Source organism: Chlamydotis macqueenii, chromosome 5 (genome assembly GCF_036417535.1).
Source record: "Chlamydotis macqueenii isolate bChlMac1 chromosome 5, bChlMac1.mat, whole genome shotgun sequence".
NCBI classification, from domain to species: Eukaryota; Metazoa; Chordata; class Aves; order Otidiformes; family Otididae; genus Chlamydotis; species Chlamydotis macqueenii.
In genome coordinates, this window is record NC_141560.1 from 51,406,411 (window position 1) to 51,433,274 (window position 26,864).

General features: G+C 42.6%; 1 protein-coding gene across 1 annotated transcript; it reads right to left on the reverse strand.

Annotated features, from left to right (window-relative positions):
• Window positions 1–26,419, reverse strand: TNNT3 (troponin T3, fast skeletal type). Its single transcript, XM_086750200.1, has 15 exons — window positions 26,385–26,419; window positions 25,227–25,240; window positions 24,493–24,510; window positions 22,039–22,056; window positions 14,348–14,359; window positions 13,947–13,964; window positions 9,732–9,750; window positions 8,891–8,936; window positions 7,914–8,030; window positions 7,497–7,574; window positions 7,140–7,253; window positions 6,822–6,931; window positions 5,857–5,947; window positions 2,862–2,902; window positions 1–393 (listed from the first exon to the last, which is right to left on the reverse strand). The coding sequence occupies exons 1-15, from the start codon at window positions 26,402–26,404 to the stop codon at window positions 345–347; spliced, it is 765 nt and encodes a 254-aa protein (XP_086606326.1). The 5' UTR covers window positions 26,405–26,419; the 3' UTR covers window positions 1–344.
• Between the last annotated feature and the right edge of the window lie 445 nt (window positions 26,420–26,864).

The window sequence follows — 26,864 nt, forward strand, 5'->3', positions numbered from 1 at the left end:
AGGCACTGGTCGCATTTTATTTACAAAATCCAGAGACTTGTACACGGCAATCTGCAGGACAGGATAGGGCTGGTGTCGGGAGGATAAAGGACATGCTCAGCAGGAATTGAAGATGCCAGCAAGGAGTCATCTCAGTTTCACAGGGAACGTGCTTCCTTTTGACAGAGGAAGACGCCAGACCCCTCCAGGAAGAAAGAGAAGAAAAGCAGCAGCAATAGCCAACCCATGCTGATGTTGCGATTTTTGTTATCGTTGAAGCATGGGAACACAAGTGATTGGTGAAGGAAGAAAGCAGAGACCAGCAGGGTTTCAGCACGCCACTAAGGGCCGTCCTGCCTGGTTCTTTACTTCCAGCGCCCGCCAACCTTGCCCTTGGCTCCTGCCTTCTTGCTGCTACAATACAAAAGGAAAGAAAAAGATGTCAGTGGGATGATGTCAGATGGAAGCACTGGGGCTGTGTGACCACTGCGCATTTCTGACTCTCAGATTAGGATAAAGCTGCTTTCACTTCTTGCATGTTGGTTACACCTGCCATAAAGCACATCCTGAGAAAAATATTGCCGATATTGTGGAAAGAGATTCCTCCTCAGGCTCTTAGTGCAAGGCCAAGATGTGCATGCCTGAAAGAGGTGGACCCTTACAGATTCCTGCATTATCAGGACAGAAATCCAGGTGGTCTCAAAACTAGATGAGAGGCCTGTCCAGCTACAGACTTGATGTTTCCTGAACCCAAATATGCTATGATCTGGATTTTAGGATTTAGAGCTGTTTCTGGAGAAAATTTCCTCATTATCAAGGAGCTCTGGTCAAATTCCCCAAATGCTCTAGTCATCTAGTAGTGGAGGCAAAAAGCTGAGCAATAATTCAAATACAACTAAGAATTGCTTTGCTCTAGCAAAGTCAGAGTGTCTTTTTCCTCGTATAACAAGAGCAAGAGCCTCCAAAACACTCCAGACAACTTTTTAGGCCTCTCCTCATATCAGTATCCCCATCTTGCTTGTGGTGTGTATGTGAGCAGTCCAGCTATGCTCCGCACACAAAGCACCTGAGGCAAACTCTCTCCAAATAATGTCTTCTTGCACACAGAAGGGCAAACCTACATGCAAGCAACTTACCTTCTGACTGAGAAGCAGGCACACCTGGAGCCAGAGAGGGGTCAGGCATGAAGTTAGTCAGGTTAGATTCTGCACCAGCTCCCGTAGGCAGCACCTTGGATTTTGGGGGTCACCATGCCACCAAACCTTTCCATCTCACACACATGATGATAGAATCATAGAATATGATGAGGCTGCTTCTTGAACCAAAGCACATGCAAACTGGCCACAGCACAAGGTGGTGGGGCCTTGCTATTAACAGAGAGGCCTTCTTCAGAACCACTGGTTCCTCCACACATCTGGGGAGATTTTCATGGTGCTGCATCCTGGATTGGTTCAAGAGCACTAGCCGTTTTTATGTCAGGATGTAGCACAGTGACACACATGTACACGTAGTAGATACTTCACCTTTTGACCAAGTTAGACTTGGTCTATTTGAAAAGTTGACCTTTTACATGAGAGAGAGCAGAGCATTTTCTGCTTATCTTAAATTCATCTCAGTGTCCCTTTTGCTAGCCTTTCTGCTGGTAAAACCCAGTACAGGAACTGCGTACCTCCTTGAAAGAAGGTAGAATCCTTTTATCTCCACAAGCACATGTGATGTTTGATGTTCTGCCTAACCTTTAGAGTGTGCTTAAGGAGACTTAATAAAGTCTGAAGCAAAAGGATCACTTGATCCTTGTGTAACACATTAGCCAACATTGCTCTGGAATGATACAGTCTAGTGTGGGTAGGAATTTAAGTACACAGAAATCTCACTAGCTGTGGGCTTCTCAGTGCAAACTTTTCAAATGATGTCCTGAGAGAGTATCATGTCTTTTTGGGGAACAAGCATGCAGTAATGGTACTGCCTGTTGTGGGTGGTGTAGTAGTGCCCCTCAGAAGAGCAGCAACACTGAGACAAACCATGGCATCCTTCTGCAGCTGCACATTCTGCTGAGGTTTTTCAGCCTACAGCTCTGTACAGAAAATACCATGGGAAGGTCAAGCCTTATGTTTGGCACCTACAGACAACTGAGCCCCCAGGGTGGCTTGTGGAAGTGGGAAGGCAGTGTCTGGTCACTCCTATCATCCAAACATGTCACCAAAGACCACCACTTCATTCCTGGCATTACTTTGCTAAGAAGATACAGAAGCAAAGTGAAGATCAAATCCCACCACTGCAGAGCTCTCCTCCCTTGCTTTCCTGCAGTTCCTTCTCTGTGTCTGTTAGTTTTCTACATGCCCTAGCCCTCAGGTTTTGTCTATCCCTGGTCTCTTGTAAGTTCTCTATAAACACTTAGAATAGTTAAAGATGTAAGACACACAAAAAAAAAATCTAATGAAATAGAGTTCTTGTGGGGAAGGAAAGTGGGAGACAGATGATGAGTGAAAAGAACTCACAACAGTAATCCCATGATGTTAGTCTTGTTACACACCATTCCTTATAATCTTAGCAACCACTTGTTTACCGTTCATAAACAAGGGTTGTATTCCCTCAAGTATTCAAAGCACCTCAGTCAGGTGTTTGAAACCCCAGCAGTAAGCAGATCGAAATTTTATAGACATGGTGTGAAGAAACGTGTTCTTTTTTTTCTTGTTAGCTGTTATGTTCACTTCAGTTTCCCCTTCATTTTCTCAATGTGAGGCAAGATGGGAGTTACCCTTCCATCTCTAGCCTCATTTCATTGCAACAAGAAAATGTCACTATTGAGGCTGAAGTGACTACTTTGAACACTGCGAAGATATCCCCAAGCCAGGAGCTAGGAAGGGGATATAGGTACTTACTGCTTCTGAGCCTGATCGATCCGGTTCCTGAGGGTGACAATCTGCAAACAACATACATGACCAGGGTTTTTAGAGATAAAGAAAACTTGTTCCCTCACAGAGAGGCGAGTTTTACCTGCTGAAGTGCTGGAACCAGATGCCTATGGTAAGGATTAATACTTCCTTTGAAATAAAAGCTCACCCTTCCTTGAAGGACAGAAATGTTGCTCCTTGACAGTAAATCTGCAAGCCAATTTCATTGGTAGAAGAGCTAGAATTTTATAACCCTTATTAGAAGAGTTCCTATATACACAAACATGTGAACTCACATGTCAAACTACAGGCAAGTGAACTGGAATGAATGTCACCGTGGCCAGTGGTAAAGCTCTTGCATGGCCTCATCCACCTGTATGTGTCAACCTCACCTTCTTACTCTTCCTCCACTCCTACACATTGAGAAGTGTATCAGCTCAAAGAGCTTCAGCGTACTTTGGATGGGAACCTCAAGAACAGAAGATGGATTACATATTCTGCTGGAGTACTTTAATGCCTGGGGGAGGAGGAGGTGAGGAGCTTACAGCAGTCACCATCTTCCCAGCCAGTCATCTAATAAGAGAAGATGACTGAAGAACATATTAAAGGAAAGCTTGAGCAATCACAGAGGAAAAGGTTGGAGTTGGGGCTCTGAACACCTTCCCAAGTGCTCTTGATGACTGCAAGCCACTGGAGAGTCAGTCCTACAAGACAGAGCATCTCTTTGTTTAGCCATAGGTAAACTGCATATTTTAACCTGATGCATGGGAAAGCAAACATCTACCTTGCACAGGATGAGCACCTGACTTAGCACCTCAGTCCTGGCCTGTAGCCCTGGACTTATTACTGAAATCCTGGGACTCTTCCAGCTCAGATACTGGAAAAGCCCACAGGAACTAAAGAGTGACAGAGAGCCCTCTTTTGTCCCATCACTTTCTCATTTGTAACCAAGCCAAGGTTCTATATAGTTTTCCTGGAGTGGAAAAATGCACTTGCCAACATGCACGCTTTGCTTCTGCTTTTGTTGTAATTCAGAGTTCTCCACTGGCTCTGCAGGTCCAAGAACTGATGACCTACCATTTGAATATTTAAAGTGGCACTTTATATTCCCCACATGCGAAACAAGAAAAAAAGTCATACATTCAGGTTGGCCCAACAACTGGTATTTCCTGGCACGTGTCTTTCCGTGGGAAACAGAAACAAAATAAGAGACTGAAACATAAGCGAGAACAGGGCAACACAAGGAAGGAAAGATCAGCAGATCAGCTGCTTTTGTACTTACTACTTTAATATCTGCAGCAGCAGTTTAAATTATTTTTTGCAACCAAGTATTTTTACCAAGTGTGGAGGAGAACCAGCTCTCTTCAGTTTGACCCAAGGACTTAAGACTTACCTTCACTGGTAACCTTGTGATAGTGACTGTAACACTCACTCTCCAATGAAGCACCAAAGAGCGACAGACACTAGAGCTAAAGAACAGCTCCACTCCTGTGTGTCCCAGTTCCTTCCTTTGTCTCTCCCTTGCATCCTTGCTTGTGTCTCCTTCATTCCCTTTGCTGTTTCACTTACCGTTCTCAGTTTCTTTCCTGCTATTATCTTCTTTTTTTTTTTCTTTCACTGTTTTTCTCCCACCTCAGCAGTGCATTTTCCTTCTATTTTGCTCATTCTTTGTACTTTCTCTCCTTACTTTTTATCAGCAGCCACCCATCTCTTTTTTTGAACTGAGATTTCTTTACCACAACATGGATGTCTCCACTGGCACTGCCTTAATTCCTGTTGTTCCACACCCATTTGGCCTGTTATCCTCTCTAATATTTTGGATCTGGATAAGCATGTGGCCACAAGCTAGAGAATCTTTCCAAACCCCATACCATTCTTTTCTGTGAAGTCCAAGCTATTACACATGCATCCCTAAGCTTCTGCATGTATCCCTGGTGCATCAGGGTGACTTGCCCATGCATTTAGTACCAGAGGTTTGGATAGGGAATTACTTTAGGGGTGGTCTGAGTGGGTTGAATGCTCTGTTCTTTAGCCACATCCCTGTTGGACCCTGACTCTTTTCCTAAATTACTGCTTCATCCCTTTTCAAATAATGGAAGGGGAGAGAAAAAGGAAGTGAAGTGAGAGACACAAGAGCCAGTTTTCTCTTTTCTCTCTGCACTTGGAGGCAAGTGCCTGCTTCTGTCTGGCACCTGACCATGCGGCAGGCTCATGCATTTGGTAGCCTTTGCTGCTGCTGTTACACAGGCAAGTTCATTGTACTTACAACTTGGAAAGCTCCTGCAGCCTGCAACGCATTGTTAAAATCTAAGAGAGATTGAGATAGTTACATTGGTGTTGCTCATTCCCTGGCAGTTTTTCTCTATGTCACTGGGAATTAAAAGGAGAATGAGATAGAGAGAGATCCAGTAGGATTTCTCAGCCACTGAAACCAGAAGTAGGTGAGTGGAGCCCTGTTCTGTGACTGTGAAGGAAACACGTCCACTTTCTGTTACCATGCTCCTGTCTGGAGACAGTTTTCAGTGACTCCAGAGAGCTCAGTCCACAGGGAATCTGTCTGGGATGGGAATAAAACTTACAATGTTCAAGTGTGAAATCAAATATGGGTTTAAAAATATTACTTTACAATGGAGATGAGTGAATTAAGAATTACTGATTTTTCAGGCTACAGTTACCTATAGATAAACAAGAATGAACAAGATGTGTTTGGGCAGAGGGTGAGAAGTCCATTTTCTGTTGGGATTGCCTTTGCATGGGGCACTGAAAAAACTTGAGAGTGGTCTATTCAATTTCAGTGTAAAATATGAAACCCAGTCCAAGTATCTGTGTTTGGGGAATGCAGTTCCAGGTGTCTTGCTGCTTAAACATTGCAAAAGGGCATTGGAGAGCAAGATGATGTCACCACATGGCTTTTGCCAGAGGAGTCACAGAGATTTTTACATTTTGGACCCAGTGCCACTAGCAAAATAGCTTCTCAACTCACCTCATATTTTTTCCTCTTGATCTGCTCTGTAAAGTCGTACTTTTCAGTCTCCAGCTGGTATAACCAGTCCCACAGTTCCTTAGCCTTGTCCCTGTGTGTTTATGGGGAAAGGAAGATGGGAGAAACACATCATATCATATATTTTCTACCATTTTCTCATCACTAGTAATGAAGTTTTTACTGTTTTATTTAATGCAGTTCACACATCTTCCTGCAAACCCTTTCTCTCTTCTGAAAGCTACTCACCATTTTCAAGGTCACATGGTTCTCACCTTCTCACCCGAGAACCTTTTAGACTTGGACTCTTGCATGTGTCACACACTAACGTATTTCCTACAGATTTTACTTTTCCCCCTAACTCTTAATGAAAGAAAAGAGTCCAGGGGAATCAGACAAGAAGGAAAGAGGACTCTGAAGGCGCCACCCAGATGAGTAGAGCAGCTGCCATTGCACAATTTCATCTATTTCAGGACTGAGGTGAGCCAACCTCATCTTTTACTCATATGTAAACTCCAATATTTGGAGTCCAGACTATCATCTGATGACTGCTCTGCACCAGAGCACTCAGCTCCCAAGCTTCCAGCCTCCATGGAGACCTGTACTTATACCCTAAGCAGCTCAACTCACTGCTGGGAATGCTACAGGTTTGTTCAACTAGTCGGAGAGCTGGCTTTAAAGTTGATACCTAGTCCTGTAAATGATTAATCCTAATTAGCAGGACGGGCTAACAGAGCTATGCCAGGAGCATGGCTAGATGGCTACCAAATAATTTCAACAATTCCCCACGTACCCGCTTTCCCCTCCACTCTCCAAATCAAGTAAGGACACAACTTAACGTTGTCCTATGGTGAATTTCAAGGAAGGCCCTCTCCTCTATCTCATTTTTTTTTCACTAGAGAAGACTCTAGGACAATAAGAACAAATTTCAGTGGATTACATTCAGTAAGTTAGGATAAGCATGTTACCTCAGCTTGTCTTCATTAAGGTGGTCGATGTTCAAGGGTTTGCGCCTTTCTGCCAGGACCTTCTTCTTCGTCTCTCTAGCTGTTTGCTTCTTCCCTCTCTTCTGATCAGCCTGTTTTCAGAACATCAGTTAACATCAAACTGCAGACATGCAGGCTGAATGAAATAATTTCATATAAGACAATTGCATATAAGACAAGCTGCTAGGGATCCAGAAGAAGGAAAGGCAGGCTGGTTTTTCAACTTTTAATAAAGACTGTTCCTAGTCAGCCCTGTGGTTTAACGCCTCCCTATTTCTTCCAGTGCTCCATGCTTTTTACCTTAGCCAGATAGCTGCTGTAGGTCGCACCCATGGAGGACAGAGCCTTCTTCTTTTTGAGATCATCCTCAGCTTTTCTCTTGGCATCTTCTTCCTCTCTCCGTGCCTTTTCCTCCTGTGGAGTGCGTCACACAGAAGCAAGTTACTCTAGGGTAGACTCACAGCTTCCCCAGCAGCCAGTGTCACTGCAGATAAGCATGTTGATGAGAATTGGCAACTCCTGTTTCCTGCCCTTGCTTTAAGAAGGTGGTCATTTCTTCTCCAGACTAAGACAGGCAGAACATATATTTTTTTTCTGTCTCTAGAGATCTCCTTCAATTTGATGTTGAGACAAGGAGAGAGATGCAAAGACACTTACCGCAAGCCTTGCCTGACGCTCCTTCTCCTTCTCAGCCCGGATTCTCTGTTGCTCTGCTCTTTCAGCTCTGCGCTTCTCCTGCAAGAAGCAGTGGCAGAGGCATTGAGCCATCATTGTGTCTTCATCTACCTCCAGTATTATGTCCCACCACCAAGAGCTTCGGTTCATAGAGACTGGGCCACCTACTCCCTTGCCAGGACATGCAGAAGGGTCTCATGCAGTTGCCAGCCATGAAACAAGAGGCTGAGAGAGGGCACAGATGTGGGAAGAAGCCATTTGGTGGTGACTTGAGCAGTCACTTCTGCACATGGCAATACAGCTTTCTGGCAAACTCTGACAGTAGACTAATGGGTTCAACTGCTCAACTGCAGAAGATCTCTCAGTCTAATACAGGGAGATGGCAGTACAAGGACTCACAATCCTCTCCTTGAGGGCAACCAGCTCTTCCTCTTCCTTTCTCCTGGCTTCAAAGTGGCTGTCAATCAAGGCCTGCAGTTCAATCAGGTCTTTGTTCTGCCTTTTCTTTTGGATGTCCTAAAAGAGCAGGAAAATGCATTAAGTCAGCCCATATTGCTCTAGGAACATGCCCTGGACATTCCCAGCACCCTGCCTACACAGAGAAACAAAAGCAGAAAGTGTCTGCAGATATCCATGGAAATCTGTGGGATTGGCTTAAATGGTTGTTGATGCAGGTCAGAGACAGTCAGAGACTCATCCAGGTGACAGTCAGGAGCCCAGAAGGAAACAGAACCCACATCTCCCATTCTCCTACATCATATTTTGTGCCTGGCTTTGCTTAGCTGTCTCATCTCTACGTATACTTACCTGCATCCTCTTCATTTTGGGATATGAATCTTAGCTAGCAAATGTTCCTGCATTTCTGGGCAAAACAGATATTTCTGTGGAGATCTTCAACACCAGAGTTTCTTCGTTTTTCTATCAACTTTCTAGGAAGCTATTTGGATCTCTGTTTATTATTACAATTCTGGTGTCCTTTTAGGTAGTGTTTCTCAGCAACAGACGGGTATAGGATCAGCTTTATTGCAACCTGCAACTTTCAAACCAGTTACGACAATGGGACAGGGGATCTGAAAGCTCCTAAAACACTTACTTTGTCCTTTCTTCATATATTGGCTTCAAAGATTCAAGGACAAAAAAAAAAGAAATAAATGAATTAACATTTTAGCTTAGTAACTTTAGCAACAAATGTATCCAGAGAGTTTCAGGGAGCAGAGAGTAGTCTTTCACTGAAAAGAGGTGGCGAAGCATCCATGCTTTTGTCTTTGGCTTTGTCCTCAAGCAGTATCCAATATAGGAGGAGTTATGGGGGTTTACACACATGTCTATGGCTCAGGTACAGACAGAAAACAACAACCAGTCTCAGGAATACTTACATCAAAATCTACTTTCTCACCCTCCGGTATTTTAGGAGCAGTTAGTCTGCAGAGCGTCAAAAAAAAAAAAAAAACAAAGAAAGGATTTTCATCTTAAAGAGCAGGCAGTTTTTACATAGCACATCCTAACCTGCCTTCAGAGATGATGCTGACAAGGAGAAATATTGATGGAGATACAGAAGGGTGAAACAGCAAGTCAATGGAAAACCACTCCAGACTACCACTAAGGACCATTGTCCTTCGTGACAGGTCATGCAGGGCAGGCAGTTACCCCTAAAAACCCTTTTCATTCCCAAAGCCTATGGTCATTCCCTACAACATGGAAAGACATTGGTCCACGAGGCTGTCAGCACAGTCCTGCACGCTCCATTCTGGGCAGCTGGCAGAGTGGGAAGGGAAGGTGCTGAGGTCCAGAGTCAGAAGATCCATAGGAAACCTTAGTTAAGCTCCAGTCAGCCCAGGCCAACGTTTTCAATTCATCCTACTGTCAGCAATCCTGGATGGATGGGTAGTTTCCCAACCATGGCCTCTCACAGAGGATTTACTGTTGAGCTACCTGTGTCTTGGGGTACTGTGAGACCGCTGTATCTTGAACAGTTCATGAGTCCTCTGACTCTGTCAGGAACAGGTCTTAAGACCCTGGCCAGTAACTACTGCTAAGGCATATTCTGACAGAAACAGACATCCTGGAAAGGCATGCAGGAACAGCTGGATGTTGAATAAGGGAGGGCTGGTTAAAAGTCTTCTAGTAGCCATTTGACTAATAGACAATCTAAGGGCTTCTGCTAGATCAGAAAAAAATGATCCCAGGCTTTTGAAACTCCCTGTCCCTCATACTTACTTTATTCTGGGCTTCTCCTCTGTATGTGGAAGCATGGAGCAAAACAGGAATGGAAAAAGAGGGAGAATAGTTAGAACAACAGAGATCATGCCAGCTGCTAAGGTGAAAGGAGGGAAGGGAAACTTAATCTTAGGGGAAACATCCCAGAGAAACTGGTTAATTCTCAAGCATTTCCAAAAGAAATACACACACCCCTTTTGCTAGAGGTGAATCTATTTTTACCCTTGAAACAGAATTTGGCAGAAAAGAATCAAGAGATTGTATAAAAGTCACCAACGTAGCATCTGGAAGGCAATGGTTTCATGTAAATGCTAAATTATTTTTCTCAAACCATCCTGACCAAAGCTCTAAGGAGGACAGCTGGGATGGAGGTTAGAAGAAAATATTGCCTTTTTCAAACAGCACCTGTTTTGCTAAAGTTAACCTGAATTTACATTCATGTCAATGATAACCAGGCTTTGCCAATTTTGCTCCCTCCTGGAGGCCAGGAGGGAAAAAGCTTCATAACACACATTTTCTCTAGGTTCATTGACTTCCAAAATAGCTTAGGGCACAAGTCCCTGAGATACCTTGGTGCCATGGGGAAGAAGCCTATTCTTCTGCACTGTTTGGTGCTCCTCAAACCCAGCTTGGAAAGGCCATCCTCTCTTAGCGAGCATCCTCTCCTGCTGAGGTACATGCAAAATTCCCATGGGCATTAATGGGGATGATCTTTTCATCTCCAGGAGAGGTATAATGCCCTGATAGGCAGGCTAAACCATCACTGAATCTGTCAACTTGGGCCCTCTGACGGTCAGAAGTGTTCCCCTGCAACAAGTAAACTTTCCCTGGCTCTCAGAAGTGCTGTCTTACGAGTTACTTGCTTAACATTTCTGCTTGTGATCAATTCCCCTCCCTGTTATGATTTTTAAACTTCCGTTATTAACTCCAGTGTAATGCCAGTAAGTTCAGCACTGTTATTCTCACAAACAGAAGTAAATTAAACCTATGTGTTTATTCTGGCCCAGTCGCACAGGAGCCCAGGTTGACTTTCATAACCACATGCTACATTTTAACTTTCAGGGATGCTGCCGAATTCTGCAGTATAAGACTCTCCCTGTGTTGGTTCAGTGGGAGGAACTGAGGTAAAAAGCTCACAGTCTATTGCATCTGATAAAAACAGAGTTTTGGAAAGTAAAAGTAAAAGCAGCCTCCCTCAGGAGTGGGTGCACGAGCCCTGCTATCCATATTATGAAACAGAAAGCTATTATGTTATATTTTTTCAAATACTTATTTACATGCAGATGTTTTGGGACGGATGGAGGAAATTGGGAATAGCAAATGGAACAGAGTAGGTTAAAATAAAGTGAAACATTATAAGAGGAAAAGAATAGCAAAAATTGATACTGAAAAATATTTAGTGGAGAAATCAGTTGCAAGGATTTGGATAATAAAAAATTGAGAAAGTGGCTGGAAATGAAGTATTGAAATAATTAAGACAAAAGATGCGAGAGATGCGTAAAGGATCAGAAGCCAACCTTTCCCTCACACTTTCTGAAACCAATTTCGGTAATGAAATTTTGTGAGTAGACTTTTCTCATTTGCTGCAAGAACACCGCCTACCAAAACATATCTCAGCTGAGGCCTCTAGATGCTAGAGCAATGCAGATATAATAAACAGCATGTAATTAGAAAAATGTTTTAGAGTACATTATAAAGGAAGCCACAAATTGCTCCTGAAGAAAAATACCATTAGCCAACAGTGTACTTCTGTATTTCTCCAGTTATTTTTTAAATTGTTTTGTTTTTCAAATAGCCAGTGAGCTTCTTAACACATCAGTTAAATTGTTTTTTTAATCTGGAGAGAGGAAAAGTAATCATGATTAACCAGTCTCTCAGGGATGTTATTCACACAGGATTCCCTTCCCTCGTGACATACCTAGATAATTTTCAGAAACATTCCTGTTTAGCTTAAAGCTGCCAGTTAGTAACATTTCAGAGAGAGGGAGGAAAAAAAGTAGACAGGAAATGTCTGGTTTTGTTTGTTGACCTTGGTTGCCAGGATTGACACCTGTCTGTCAATGACTGTGTGATTTCACTTTCAGCTGCTGCCAAATCAGCACTTTAAACTTAATTAAACCAACAAACAATTGTAAAAATAAACAGAAAAATTAAGGTTAGTTGATCTTGAAATAAGAAATTCTAGTTAGAATATTTAAAGGTACCTGCAGAAAACCAGAAAAGGGGATAACAAAGAAATAGGAGCCTTTCTTAAAAAACAAACAGTAATAAATCTGTCCTTTGCAGTGCATGACCCAGCATGATTCATACCGTATGCACCAAAAGCAGCCCAGGGATGTGATTTATTTTGAAATGCCCCTTCTTTCAAGACACCGAGTCAAGGAACTGGGCCAAAATTTGTTGACAAGCAGGAATTGTCATAGCAAATTCCTGTTCCTGTGGTGGATTTTGACTGACATTCTGGTCATTCTGTCCATGAATCATGGAGCTGTGACAAAATCCCCACATACAATCCTGCCAAAATAATGCAAGAGCCACTGGAAATCCAAGTTCATGTCCCTGGTGATTAGAGATACAGTCTCTGAGTTTCTGGTTTCCAAAGGAGTTAGCACAGGGAGAGTACATACCACCATAAATACAACCTTGCTTTCTCCTGCCCAATCTATGAGATATTCACACAGTGCTCCCCCTTTCTGTGAATCCATCTGAACTGCCTTTACTTCATTCTGAAATCCCTAAATGCCCTCTCTTAATCCCACTTCTCAGAAGCAACATCTCTAACTCACAGTGTGTCCTTGAAAAAAGAAAAAAAATCAATATGCTATTAAAAATAAAAGGAAAGAGAGATAAAAAGAAGGAGAGAAAGGGGCTCAGAAAGGTCCTCAAGGTATTTCCCTAAATAAGAAAAAACCCTGAAAAGCGAGCAAGAATATTAAAACAAACGAACAGCAGCAACAAAAAGTTGGCAAAACCAAAACAAAAGGAAACACAGAAAATGCAAGGTGGTTTCAAGTGGCATTGGGCTTTGTCTTTCAAAACAGCTGGCCAGGTGTTCTAGGGCTTGGGGCAGTCAGAACACAAGCGAGCTACTTTAAAGGCCTGTAAAAGTCTGTGAGAGTGTTTCTATACATTTAAACTAGTTTAGCATGAGGCCCAGGGGGCATAAGTTGCTGTACCCACACACAGGAGCAAAACTGACCCTGAATACGTTTAGATTTCATCCTTTCACATGACTCTTGTCCCCACCCATGTGCTCCAGCGCCCAGTCAACCAAGTATTACAAACATACTATCTTAGGCACATGGCCTGCCCCACCAGTCTGAATAAATTTATTCACATGCTTGATGTTTATTTTGATGTTTATATTTATTTTTATGTTTATACTTTAGCACAATTGTAACTGCATGGCTAGAGCAGAAGTTTAAATATCTGTAGATTCAGGCCTGAAGACCATGACTCTCTAAGGCTGGATAAGGATGGCATGTCTATGCAGGGCTCAGCTCCATTTTCAAGCATGCCACTGTGATTTCAGAGATACTTTCCTGATTTTGGGGGGGATAGAGAAGGTTTGCTGTTGAGAGGTATGACACAACAGGTTTTAGCTAAAAGACAAGTCCAGAGCAAGCTTCTAGAGCTTGGTTTTCACCATCTACTATCCTAATGAGGATGTACGGGCTTCTCAGTGCACCAGTGACCCCCCAGGGTGATTGGATATGCACAGTGAGCGATTCTTTGCGGCAGAGATGTTTTGGCCCAGTTCCTGAGTTTAAAATCAAGTGAGGAACAAAAAAAAATGCAGGGGGAAAAAGAGTGAGATGTTAGAAAGATGACTTTGTTGTCCTAAGACAAAATCAAGCTACCATCATAGTATTCGCCGCCTTCGTCAGCTGTCGGTTGAAGGATAAAAAGCAAAAGAGAAAAAGCACAGTAGTCAATCCACAACCAGCGCTGTTCTCCTAAAAGCAACTTTCCCCACTCCCGCCCTGCCACACTGGGAACCTCAGACTCTCTGGAGACTGAACAAGAAGAAAAACCACCTTTTTAGTGATTTGATTTGGCAAACATACAGCCCCTTTCTCCATGTTCATCCAAAGCCATCCAGAGAGACCATTTCCCTCCTGTGCTGTCTTTGCTCTTGAACAAGGTCAGTGTTTTTAATAGTTTCCCCAGCACTGAAAGAGAAAAAGGGGGAGAGTCTGTAGGTGCAAGACATACCTTCTTCAGGGGCTTCCTCTGCTGGTGTCATGGTGCAAGCAGTGATGGCAAGACAAGAAATAGGAAAAAAAAAAAAGAACATGTATTTAAAGCTCTTGGGAGCCTGAGAAAGAGACCAGGGAATGCATGAAGGGAGGGAAAAATAAAGAAATTAGTGAATTAAGGCAAGGAGAAAAGGTATCTGGAGAGGCTGTCAGGAGTTAAAGATGCTGTAAGGTTAAGTAGTAGTAAGCGTGGAGATTAAAGGAGAAAAGGGCTGCAAGTGATCATTGTGGTTAATATTTGTTTCTCTTGTTTTGTTCTCTTCTACAACTCAGGACTCCTGTTCTCTCTCTCTCACACACACACACTCACTTTCGTGTTGCAATTAGATGGAGTAAATCAGAAGTCATGTCACATACCTGGCTCATGAACTTCAGGTGTGAAGTGTCATGGAACAAGATGCGATGGAAAATAAGAGAATGAGAACGAGAAACTTGTTATTTCACACACCAAAAGAGCTTTTGAGCCAAAGGGGAGGAGAGGCAGAGAGGAAAAGGGGAGAAGGGAATGAAGTTAAGAAGTAAACCTGAGATAAAATAAATTAATTACATTTGAAATAGCAGATAAACAGATGTCACAGGACAGGAAAGGAATCCAGTCAGGTGAAATAGGAAGATTTATGATAAGAGTGCAGTGCTTAAAAATAACTTAGGAGTATTAAATGACATAAAGCACAACTTGACAGCACAGCGTACCAAAGTTTACCTTGATTTGAAATATGCACATGAACATAGTCAGCACTTTCAAAGTGCTATTTGATGCGTCCTTTTCTACAGCAGTATTTTAGTAATATGAAAAAACATAGCGTGGTTCGGAAACCTACTGAAATACCTGCTGTCACTCATCACCCACGTTCAGCTAACTTCCAAAGAAGCTCAGTTCTCTTTTCTAGATCTATGGCTCAGGCCCTTTTCTCCCTTGAAGACAATTTGGATGTCTATGTAAATCTACTGCTGTTCCTCACATCCATTTGCCATGTAGAATTACAAACAGATTACTTCATAGGAAGAAAAGGTTGATTAGAAGTCTGTGCAGGTCTACATTTCATTCTTCTGCTTTTTTAGCAAAGCAAGAATCGATCAGCAATGCGGATTTGCGGGGCAGATTTTGTTTTTCAGCCATACACACACCACTGAGTATTTTGCAAAGCAGGCATAAAAATAATGCAAAATCTCGCAGTATTTATATTCCCTGTATACAGTTAATGGGTCAAATTCTGCCCCAAGACTTTAAATGAAGCTTCCCTTATAGGAAGAAACATTCATTCTCATATCACAGTGCAGAATTTAACCCATTCCACAAGGACATTTTTTGCTAAGCTACTCTTTCATGACAGTATATGTGTTCCCCTAGTTTTTAGTAAAATTTTCATGCAACAGATAAGTTTCCTCCTCCTTAGTGCTGATGACACTTTACTGAGAAAAAACCAATATTAAACTAAAAAAAAACAACAACCACAAAAGCATGCAAGTTACAAGCTATCGTTAAGAGATAGGTTGTTATCTCCTGTCACCTTGTATTCGCTTCCCAGGCACACCAACCCAGCAGACAGACACTGGGGAGTTTAGAAGTTAAATCACATACCTGGAGGGGGGGCTTCATTTAGTAGGAGGTGTCAGGGGAAAAACATAGGAAAGGAAGATAAAAGAATTAGAAATAAGTTATTCAGGAGGGGATCACCTCAAACTTTGTCAAGATCGGGTTGAGGAAGTATCATTTGCAGACTAGGTTATAGGGATAGAGTGTTAATAAGAGTGGAGAAGGAGAGTCGTTACAGTGGGGTGTGAGGTAGGCAGGGAGGGGATGCCATAGAAATGAAAGACAAAATGAATTTGAATGTTGATGAATTGCAACTGTTTAAATCATGCAAATATGTAAACACTGGGCAACTGTAGTAACACTGGCAATCCGTAAATTTGAAAGAAAACGTACCCAAGAAGAGAGTTTTACAAGTGTGCGGTGTAACCTGTGTTTCAGCTGTGCACATGGCCTTTTAGCTATCAGAGCAGGTATGGGGATACAAGAGTCACTGCAAGGAAGTATGGCTTTGGCTATATCTCTGTGTCTGCATCTGAAACTCAACCATCTAAGAACTTCCACTGCCAAATGTGAGGCTTAGCTCTGCAGAACTGGAAATGTTCAGGGCTACACAGGGCTTGTCCCTGCTGCAAAGGAGTAGAAACCACTCGAGCCTGCACGCCGGGATCCTGCGCAGGCAATACCTCTGAGCAGAGGCAGCTTGTGTTTCTGCAGCCTAGGTACCTGCTCTCTGCCTCGGCTGTGGTGTAGTCACAGACCTAAAAGTTTTCAGGGACACTAAAATGTTTCCTCTAAGCTTCCTAGAAGGTGACTCTTCAGTTACAAACAATAACTATACTTCCCTATAGGGAAAATAACTTTTAAGGAATCTTAAGAGTGGATTGATTCTTCACGACTGGTTTTCTTCAACATCCTCAAATTCCTATGTACAGGAATGCTTCAGATTAACACATAGGAATTTTGATGTCACACACATGCGCTTGGGGAGGTGGAAAGTGTCAGTAAAGAAAAATAAAGGAATTAGAGCAAGAATCACACAACAGAAACAACTATCAACTTGTGCAGAGCAAAGCTATGACTTAGAAGATGTGTTAGACAAAGACAGCATTAATAACAGAGAAGCTAAATAATTATACAGTGATATGGAAAGCTGAGACAGTCTCCCTCTGACATAAAAGGAGTTTTTTAAGCTTGTTATATTTACATCTTCTTTATAAACTTTCTTTTTTTGTTATACTTTATGTTACAGAGGGAAAAGAAAACATGAGGAGGCTGTAGGTATGGCTTTATTGTTAATTAGATTACTTTAATACCTGGTGTTTTGCATGAATTTCAAGCTTATATGTATGTCAAAGCTTGAGACCAACACTCAAGTAGCGTGTAGCAGTTCAACAAATGGGGGAAAAGAGGTACAGAGGCAGGCAAAGCAGCTGGGATGGTAGCAAGATCTTTAAGTTGTGCAAACCAAGGTCAGAAAAATCTTAGGAGCAGATAACAGACAAGAATAAAAATGGTTGAAAGGAGAAGAGAAGGACATGAAATGAGAAATGGTGGGAACAGGAGGGAAATGAGAAGCAGCACACAGATGAATGTTGAAGTGTTAAGTCATGCAAAAATCAATCAGACAGCTTTCACGTCACTCACTTCAACCCTGGCAAAAGCACTGATCTCGTCTAAACTAAGAAACTGGTCTCCCTCTGTGGACAGCACAGTGAAATAGCTGGGATGGGCGGCTGCTGAGATGTGACTGCTTTCATAAAGCTACTCCAAATGGCACAGAATAATTTTCAGAGACGATTTAGAGGACACTGCAAGTTCAGTTTCTACTTTTCCAGATAATAAACATTATAACGTTTCCGTACGCAGTGTAAGGATGGCTCTGAGTTCAGTCAGTGGCTATTACAGCTTATTCATTGAGATATATGTTTACAAAAATGTTATTACATTTGTCATGCAACAGTTAGCTCTTATCCTCATTATTATGCATCACAGGGCAGAGGAAATTATTACTGGTGGAAGGTGTAAGGAAGCTGCAAGTTACTGTTTATCATTAATATTTTATTTTTATCTGTTTTCTTCCACCATCTTTGAATTCCTGAGTATAATATTAGAGTTACTGGTATCATTTTCCATCAGAAATCATAGTTTCAATTCAATTTCAATATTTCAAAACTCATGTAGATTTGGCTAGGATTTTGGTTAAAAAAATTGAAAGAGTTTCGCAACCATAAAAGGTTGCATAGATATTACCATCTCTAGGACAAAACCTTTTCATAATTTGCTTTGTAACAATCTCTCATTCCAGATTTGTTCTTGCATTACACTATATATACCCCACATTATCCATAAAGTCAATGCTTTAGAAGCATCTAAAATAGAATTTTCATTTCAGAATTTGGAAATCTTCCATAGAGGAAAGAGGAAAAAAAAGATGTTGTAACACAACAAACAAAACTTTCCACTTTTTTTGTTTGGTTGTTTGAAAAGTTTCCATTTTGTCCCCTTTCAGAACATGACCCAATTGAGAAATTGCCAAGCGCAATTGAATTTCCAGCACACAATAACCCTTCAGATTGACGCAGAGGAATTCAGAAGTCACATACCTGGTTCATGGACTTCTTTAAAAGGGAAGTAGCAGGGAAGGAGATGCAAAGAAAGATAAGAGAATTAGAGCAAGAAACAGAGGATGATTAAAAAAAAAAAAAACAAAAAACAAAAACCTTACACTTTTTAGCCAGGGTGAAGGGGATTAAAGGAATAAAGACCATTAATAATATTAAAAGAGAGATAGAGGGCACATATGGGTGTCAATCATAAAATCATGGAGAAGGAGGAAGGGGGGAGACAAAAGATGCAGATGACTAACTTATCTGTTCATAATGTTATAAACCAAGTGCCATTCGTAGGCTTTGGTTGACAAAAAGATGCGCTTGTGTTCAAATCAAGTCCATTACCCATCGGTTTGAATATGCAAAAAGGGTATAGACAACCTCTTCTTATTCATGTGCATAGAAATCCCAGCCTCTGTGGAAGTCAATGGGCTCGGAGGAGCTGGCATTGATTTCCTCAGTGCCCGGGATTTCGCCACTGGTTTCTAGGACCACACACCAATGTGGGAAGGTAAGTATGAGCAGGTTACTGCTCTCAGATCTGCAGGATAGATTATCTGATGAGAAAGACTAGCTGGACATGCAGAGATGGGGACAGGAGGGCAATTAAAAGGTAAAAGGGTTTGGGCTGGCAGGCTGATGCTTTAATAAGTATGACCTACTATTTTGCTAATCGCACAGACTGTCTTACCAGATCTGGACTTCAATTCTTGTTATAAAGTCAAGAAACAATGCAACCCCGCTACCCCGGTTTTGCATAATGCACATTATCCCAGGAAAATGCCAATAGCTATGGAAAAATCAGGCGACTACAATTTTTTTTCTGAATTGGCTGCAACCAAAATGGTGCCACTCGATCCGATCCTTAGCCCAACAGAAAACTAGATATGATGCGGTGTCCCTTGTTGCTCATGACTTCAGATGTAAGTCTTTCCACGTCAGCATACGTTGCTGCAGAAGCGAGTTTTGTCTCTGTGCAGTGGCAGGGCGGCAGAAGGAAGAGGTGCACATTGCCACAGTGCACGGCTGTCCCAACTCCAGCCCTGCTGCATGGCGTAGAGGAAATGCTTTTGGGAACACTATCCCCGTAACAACTGGTATCCGTACAGATAGCCTGGTTAGAGAAGTCAGGGCACTGTGGAGTATATAAGCAACGCTCAACCTGTGCTCAGGCATTGCTTTCAAAGCAGTGGTTAGTGCTTATTACTCATCACGCCGCTCTTCCTACAAGAGTAAAGCAGCCGTCAGCGAGCATGCGGAGGATAGTTTTGCATCCTCTCCTCTTCAACCACCTCCAGAATTCCTGCATGCGTTACCGCTTTGGACAGAAACAGAGGAATTCGCAAGTCTCAACACATACCTTCCTCATGAGCTTTAGCAGGTGGGAAGAGTCACAGAGCAAAATGCAAAAGAAGACAAGAACGTTAGAAACATTGGAACCACCTTTCACTCATATAAAATGGAGGGGGAGGGAAAGCCTGAGAGTATATTGCCAGGAAATAAAATTAGTGTGGATATGAAAAGCACTGCTGGAAGTGAGGGCACAAGTAGTCTGAGATATTAAAAACATAAAGCTGATTTAAGTGGCTGTATCAGAAGACATTTGTCTTATATGCGCATTCCTGCATAAAGCCTGGAGCAGCGTGCCATTTCACAGCCCTGATGATCACCCACGTGGATTTACAACCTGAGTCCAGGTTTTGGTGGCACGTGGCTGCACATACTACCATGAGACAGTGGTCTAGAAACCCCATTGTGTGAAGAAAAAAAAAACTTCTTTAATCATTTGCAAAGCTAAAGCATCAAAATTGTCACCAGTTGCTTTATACAACAGGGTTTAAGCTGAAAAAAGGACATACAGAAAGGCTATCATAAGAACGTCAGCCCAGTGAAGGAGGGTGAATCCTTTCCGTAGCTGCAGTATCTGCAGCTGCTGTAGCAACAGACCCATCATGGGCACATCTGCACATCGTCCAGAGGCCCAACGGCCCAACCCACCCCAAATGGTCCAAAATAAGCCTCCCAGGGAGACCCAACCAGTCTCAGGGCAAAGGCTTTTCAGTCTTTTAAGAGGTTTACATTTCCCAGCAGCTTTCATACTTTTTTTTTCATGCAACAATTACCGCATAGCATCACTGGTGCATTCAATGTCAAGATAGAACATGAAGAAAGAGAGTACAAAAAACAAAATGGTGGCAAGTTTTATTCTACATTAATATGCCTATTTTTAACTCCTGTTTCCTTTTACCACCTTATGGCTTACTGGCTAAACCAGAGCTTACTCTGAAAGAAGGGAATTCAGGAGTCATGTCACATACCTTCCTCGTGAACTTCTTTAGGTGGGAAGAGCCACAGGATAGGATGCGAAGGAACATTAGGAAAAACACGTTATTACATGGGCTGATACTACATAGGCTGAAAATTCTGTTGCCAGAGGGAAATTTTTATCTTAGTGAAGTATGCGCTAATGGCCAGGAGAGGAAGGAATTTGAGGCACGTGTGCTTGGGAAACAACTTCACCATGTGAGGGGAAGAGGCAAAAACATGTTGGGAAGGGAAAAATCTCACAGTAAGCTCAAATCATACATGCTGAAATTTCTCTGTGATTGCAGTGGGTTACCACTGAGCCAATGTCTACCAGAACTTGCACCGAGACCAGTCTTGTGTGTTACCCTGTGGCAGAGCTGGTCACGGAGGACAGGTGGAAAGGAAAGACAACAGAAGGGATAAGGCAAGGTAACCACGTCCTCCTCCTTTCGTACCAGCTTTGAATCCCCCACCACTGCCAAGGAGCCAGTGGGGAGCAATTTGGAAGGCGACAGCACATACCTGGTTCATGAGCTTCAACGGATGGGACATGGCAGGGAGCGAGGGCAATGAGATGGAAAATGAGAACAGTTAGACTAAAGAGTGTGTAAATGCAACAGAGGGGTCTGAAAAAACACAGACAGTATGAAATAGAGAAACAGAAGAGGAGATGAAATAGAGACAGGCAACCAAAGCACGCACAGGTACAAGAAATGTAAAACCTTCAGACCTGAATGCTGTAAAAACCTACAAACTGTTCAGAGCGGTTATAAACAGTTATAAGGAGTTTACCGTTGTTTCAAATATGTCTGTAGCACAAAGCTTTGCAAATGTGGAACCAACACACCCTTTGGCTTCTCCTACCCAGAGCACCAGAGCCCAAACCTCTGAAGTACAAAGGGTGGGTTTCTGTTCCAGCCCCTCTTCTGCCCTGCCTGTCCTGCCTTGCAATGCCACGTGCAACGTGGGGAGCCCGCTGGGGTTACTTGCCAGTGTCGGCATAGATATGATTAATAAGATCTGCATTCTGTGGTATTATTATTTATATTATATATAATATCATATATTATAGTATGTAAACTATAATATATACCATATACTATATATAATATTACATATTATAGAATATGTACTCTGTAACATATGGTTACACGCATACCTTACCACAGATGGATTTTGATTTCAAAATCCATCCGATTGTTATCTGCCAAGCTACGTAGGAGAAACCAGTTGACATCTGATAGAAACCTTTATAGCCAAGCCCCAGTTATTCCATGACAGGCGTTACCAACACTCAGGGCTAAAAATCAGCCTCGAAGCCTGCTGTGGCTTGGATGAGGGGATGGTATCCGCATTTCCCCTGCTGCTCCCTCCCCGAAACCTGAGCGGAGGCGTCCGCACAGATACACGAGGATATGGGGCACCCTTAGTACAACGTGTGCAAGGGACAAGAAAATCCCTCTGTCTGCAGATCTTCTGCCCCAGTATCCTTCTCTTGCCTCTTGTTGTCTTCTACCACCTTGCAAAATCGAGGCGCACATCGGCACCGAGTCCTGCTGAGGGAAAGAGTGGGGCTGAGAAGGGGTTTCACATACCTTCTTCTTGAACCTCTTCTGTGGGTGGGAAACGGCAGCAAAGGGAATGGAAGGAGAAAATTAAAACAAGAAATATCTCATTGGAACATTCTTGAGGTTTGCCAAACTCCCAGGCCATTATGGATAAGAATACACAACAATGGAATTACAGGGTGAGAGAGAATTAAAAATAACATTTTTATGGGCATATTATGGGGTTATAAATGTTACTGAAATATGGGAATGTGGCCACAAATGAAAACCACATTAAAAAAAGGCATCCAATATTTTATTCTTTATTAGAGCTGGATGAAGTTTCATAAAATTGACTTTTGGTGATTTTTTTAACCAAAAATAAAGTTGCTGCATTTATTTTGTTTTAAATCTTTTTTTTTTCAAATGGTGAAAAATTTTTGCCAACATTTCTCAATTTTTGAAATTTTAAAGAAATTTATTCCTGAATTTCAACAGATGGATATAAACTTTGCAGAGTGGTGTCCTCCTCCCTTTTAAAAGCACTAAATTTTTGAAGAGCGAGGAAAGGACTTGACATGTTGTCATCCAAAAAAAAAGAAAGGGCAAGCAGTTCAGTAAAAATGGTAGGACAAAATAAATGTATGTTTCCATATACATGTATGCATATACATACACACATATATATGTGTGTGTATATATATATAATCTATATATGTGTGTATATTATTACATTGGTTTTATATATGCATGTATTTTTATCTATAAATGTACATCTAGAAATGTTTTGGTTTTTTAAACAAAAAAAACAGGCCAGATTTCCTACCAGCTCAATAAGTGACATCAATGTCCATCATAGCATTGATGTCTGTGGCTCAGGACCAAGTCCCGGCCACTGAGTGGGAACCATTTGCTGTGGGTTTCTTCACACACATTCTTCCTCTGCATTGAGAGAGGAAGAAAGCAAAAGCCATGTCACATACCTTCTTCCTGAGCTTCAGGTGGCAAGTGTCATGGAACAAGAAGGAACAGCAAGCAGGAAAATGAAAACAGAAAACTGTTAGAAACTAGTATTGGGGTGAGCTCAGGCCTCGAGAAAAAAAAAAAAGTGGTTAGAAAGTGATGTAGAGAAGTTATATGGAGAGGAAACAGATGACTTTGGAAGATAACACAAAGGTCAAGTGAAAGTGGAGAGGAAGGAGTATATGCACCTCAGAGGACATTGTCATGCAGATTAAAAAAATAGGAAGTCACCTGCCTATTAATTTCATATTAATCATTAAATTCTTGAAACCCAAAAGGAGACAGTTAGGGAAGGAAGGAGAAAAGCAAGAAGGAATGCTTCTCCTTTTAGGAACACTTGTCTGTAGGAAAAACACCCTTTGCATACTCTTTGACATTTAACAAGGCATGAAGGATGGAGCATGAACAGCACCTTCACCTCCCTGGCTCTGCCCCTCTGGGCAGGACTAGAGATACGATAATGACTGAAGGCACCTGTACAGCCCATTTGGGGTCTCTGTTTTCTTTTTTCTTTGAGCCCTTGATTCCCTGAGAAGCAATGCTGGGGGAAATTAGAGACATAATGATTATGTACCTTAGGGCAGGGACTGCTCTGAGCACAGCCACAGTTGCACCTCTGTTCTCACCACCACTGGTGGGAATTAGCCAGCTGCAGCAATCTGGGGCAATCCATGGCCACAAAAAAAAAGCTGCTGTGTATAAAATCCCCAAGATGGTCATTTCTCCACAGGGGCAAGTCTCCATCTCATAGCTGGTCTCATACCCTCCATGTGCCGATATTCCACCACCCAGTGAAGGTTTTCACTCTTGACCCCTTAGAAGATATCTTGGACACTAAGGGCAGATCCTGGGAGAAAGTCCAGAGTTTGGCCCTCACCTCTGTCCCAGACATCTCAAGAAAACAGAAGATGATAACCAGCAGCTACGCTTGCCTGAACTGAAGTCAACCTGTCAAAAGTGCCCAGCAAAGACACTGATACATCTTCAAAAATCTTCCTCTCTCTGCTGCCAACAAAAGCTGAAACAACTCAGGTGAGAAGGACTTTTCATGCTCCATCTTTCCAGATCTACACTCTGCCTCTTATAGCTTGTCAAATCACCTTTTGCCAGCTAAAAGTGCATTAAAAACTTCATCTTTGCCAGTCGGTTCTCTGCCTTGCCATTTCTGTCCTCAGCAGTGCCCTGTCAGGTGCTCCTCAGGAGCTGGGCACCCTGCTCATCTTTTCAGTTTCAAAGTTTAAACTCAATACGTGGACATTGCCAAAATGAGAATGGCAGGATTTCACCAATGATATGTTGCGTGGACTCTGCGCCATGGCTCCAACTTGGCCAGTTCTCTGGTTTCTGACGGATTTACCAATGAAGTGTTTTAGGTCACCTTTAGCAGCAAGCGCCAAAGAGAAGGGTGAAATACAGACAAGGAAAAAGCAGAACCAAGAATCAAAGAAAGATAAATTACGTTCCAGGTTTTTTTGTTACCTTCTTCTTCGTATTCCTCTGCATTGAAATAGGGGAGGGGAAAAAAAGCAGACAAATCAACCATCAGCCTTGACGCATTGGTAGGACATTACCCATGGCAGAGCCCTTTGCACTCACAGGCATGCTGGTCCAATGGCCTCTGAGAGGCCACTTCCAAATTAGCAAGTAAAATAGCAAGTAAAATTACTTTGAGATAAAAAGGGGAGGTATAAAAGAAGAGAAGGGCAATATTGTATTGCATTTTTTCTTGGACAATGGGAACTCAGGCGTACACACGTGTTAGAAGGAAAGAGGTGGCAGAGAGGGCCTCCAAGTATAAGAAAAAAACAGCAAAGAAAACAAACTTGTATGTTTCTATGTGTATTGCTTGCATATATTGTGCGTTTCTATGTTTTAAACTAGGAAACATTACTTATACAAGCACCGCAAAATAAATTGCCAGCAGATGGCAGTGCCCTTACAAGAACCAACAGCGTCCCCCACAACCAGGGCATCAGTTTGGGGCTACAGGCAGGGTAAAACCACCAGAAGCTGGTGACAGTCAGACAGACACACACACAAAAAAAACCAAAACAAACAAACAAAAAAAAAACAAACAAAAGAGAATCCAGATTTGTCTAACCGTATCAGCACTTTTTGTTAAAATACCAACAATGGACAGAAAGGAGAAGACGGACAGCCAGCAAATGCTGCAGGCTTGCATGGAAGCAATCGGAGACAGATTTGAGACTTACCCTCTCCTTGCTCCCTGCGAGAGAGGAAAAAAGGTTATTGAAACTAGATAAATATTCCTTCCACTCTGTATTACCGCCAGGCTTTAAACCACATACTGAAGCAACCCAATGCACTGGTGTTTAAAGTTCTGTTGTTTCTTCTTTCCCCCGTTCTCCCTTCGCTCTTCCAGGAGCCATTTGGTTTTAAGATTGGTAAAGTGACTGGGTTTGGGTTTTATTTGAAACAGTGTTCCTCATTCTGATGGTGCGTATGGATCCATACCCAAGAATAATCCTACCACCACAGGGCTATAACACGATAGCTACACATGATGGGCTTGATGAAACTGGCCCTTAGCCCTGCTGTGCCAGGCAAGCCAGCATGTAGCCCATGGCCCACACCAAACCAGATGTGCTACAGGGTCCCTGAACCTTAGGGCTGTCTAACAAAAATTTGGGATAAGCCAGATGCTGCTCAATGTTTATCCCTTGGCTGTAGCAAGATCAGTCTTGCAGTCTGTTCCCATTCCTTGCCCCCACTTGCCAGCCTCTCCTGCTCTACCATCTCACCTTGCATGAAACCCAAAGCCCAGAGCGACCCTGGGGCCAGACTCTAAACAAGGGGAGTGTTAGAGATTGCTTGAAAATGGTGACAGATCTCATCTTTGGATATTTTTTTTTAAAAAACAGGTTGACCTGGCCCTGCCTCGTAGAAGAGAAGGGGGCTAAGTGATCACTGCAGGTCTGTCCATGATGCCTCTGATCCCACAACTGCCCTAAATCTCCCTTCTGTACCTAATGACACATAAATGTCAACTGACCCCATTGGGTTTAGTCATATTACTCTAGATTTGTTAAACCAGGGCAGAAAGTGGCTCCTCCACTCTACTGTGTGTTTAATTCCCCCTCCTCCAGCATAGTGCTACAGCCACCAAGGACAGGCTGAGCTGGGTGGAGGTGTTTAGAGGGCATCTCGTGTTGGACAGGGAGGGTGTCAGGTGAAATTCACTGGACCCTTTGACACCCAAAATCCAAGACGCCCCTTCCCCACTGCCTCAGGAGGTTACAGGCCATGCACGGAGCAGCACCAAGCGTCTCCTCCCCATGAGGATGCCCTCTCTCCAGTGCATGGAGCCAAGCTGAACAGACGAACACGCAGGCGGCTTTCTCTCTACTTACACTTCCTCGGTATCAGACATGTTGGCAGTGAGTTTCTAGACAAAAGATGAAAAGAAGGGGAAAAAAAAAAGAAAAAAAAAAAAGGTGTTATTAGCAGAAGCACCTCCTAGAAAATGCCAAGGCAGGAGCAGATGGGTTGACATTTGAGGACAAAAAAAGCCAGGCACCTGCTTTCCCACACAGCAGCCAATCCCCCACCAACACTGCCATTTTGGGAGCAGCACAGACCTTTGCCAGCCAGGTCAGAGGAGAAGGAGAGGGGCAGAGGAAAAGATCATCTGAAAAGACGTGCCCTGTCAGCGTGGCTTTAAGTTACAAAACCTACAAAGCTCAGGGAATGGGTGTCCTCTCACACCCATCTGACATTTCCATCACTCCAGCAAGATCAGAGAAATTTTTCCTTCTGTTACACTACTGCTAGTGGGAAGGGGCCAGCTCCAAAGCATCAGAACTAAAAAAAAATAAAATAACTGAAACTAC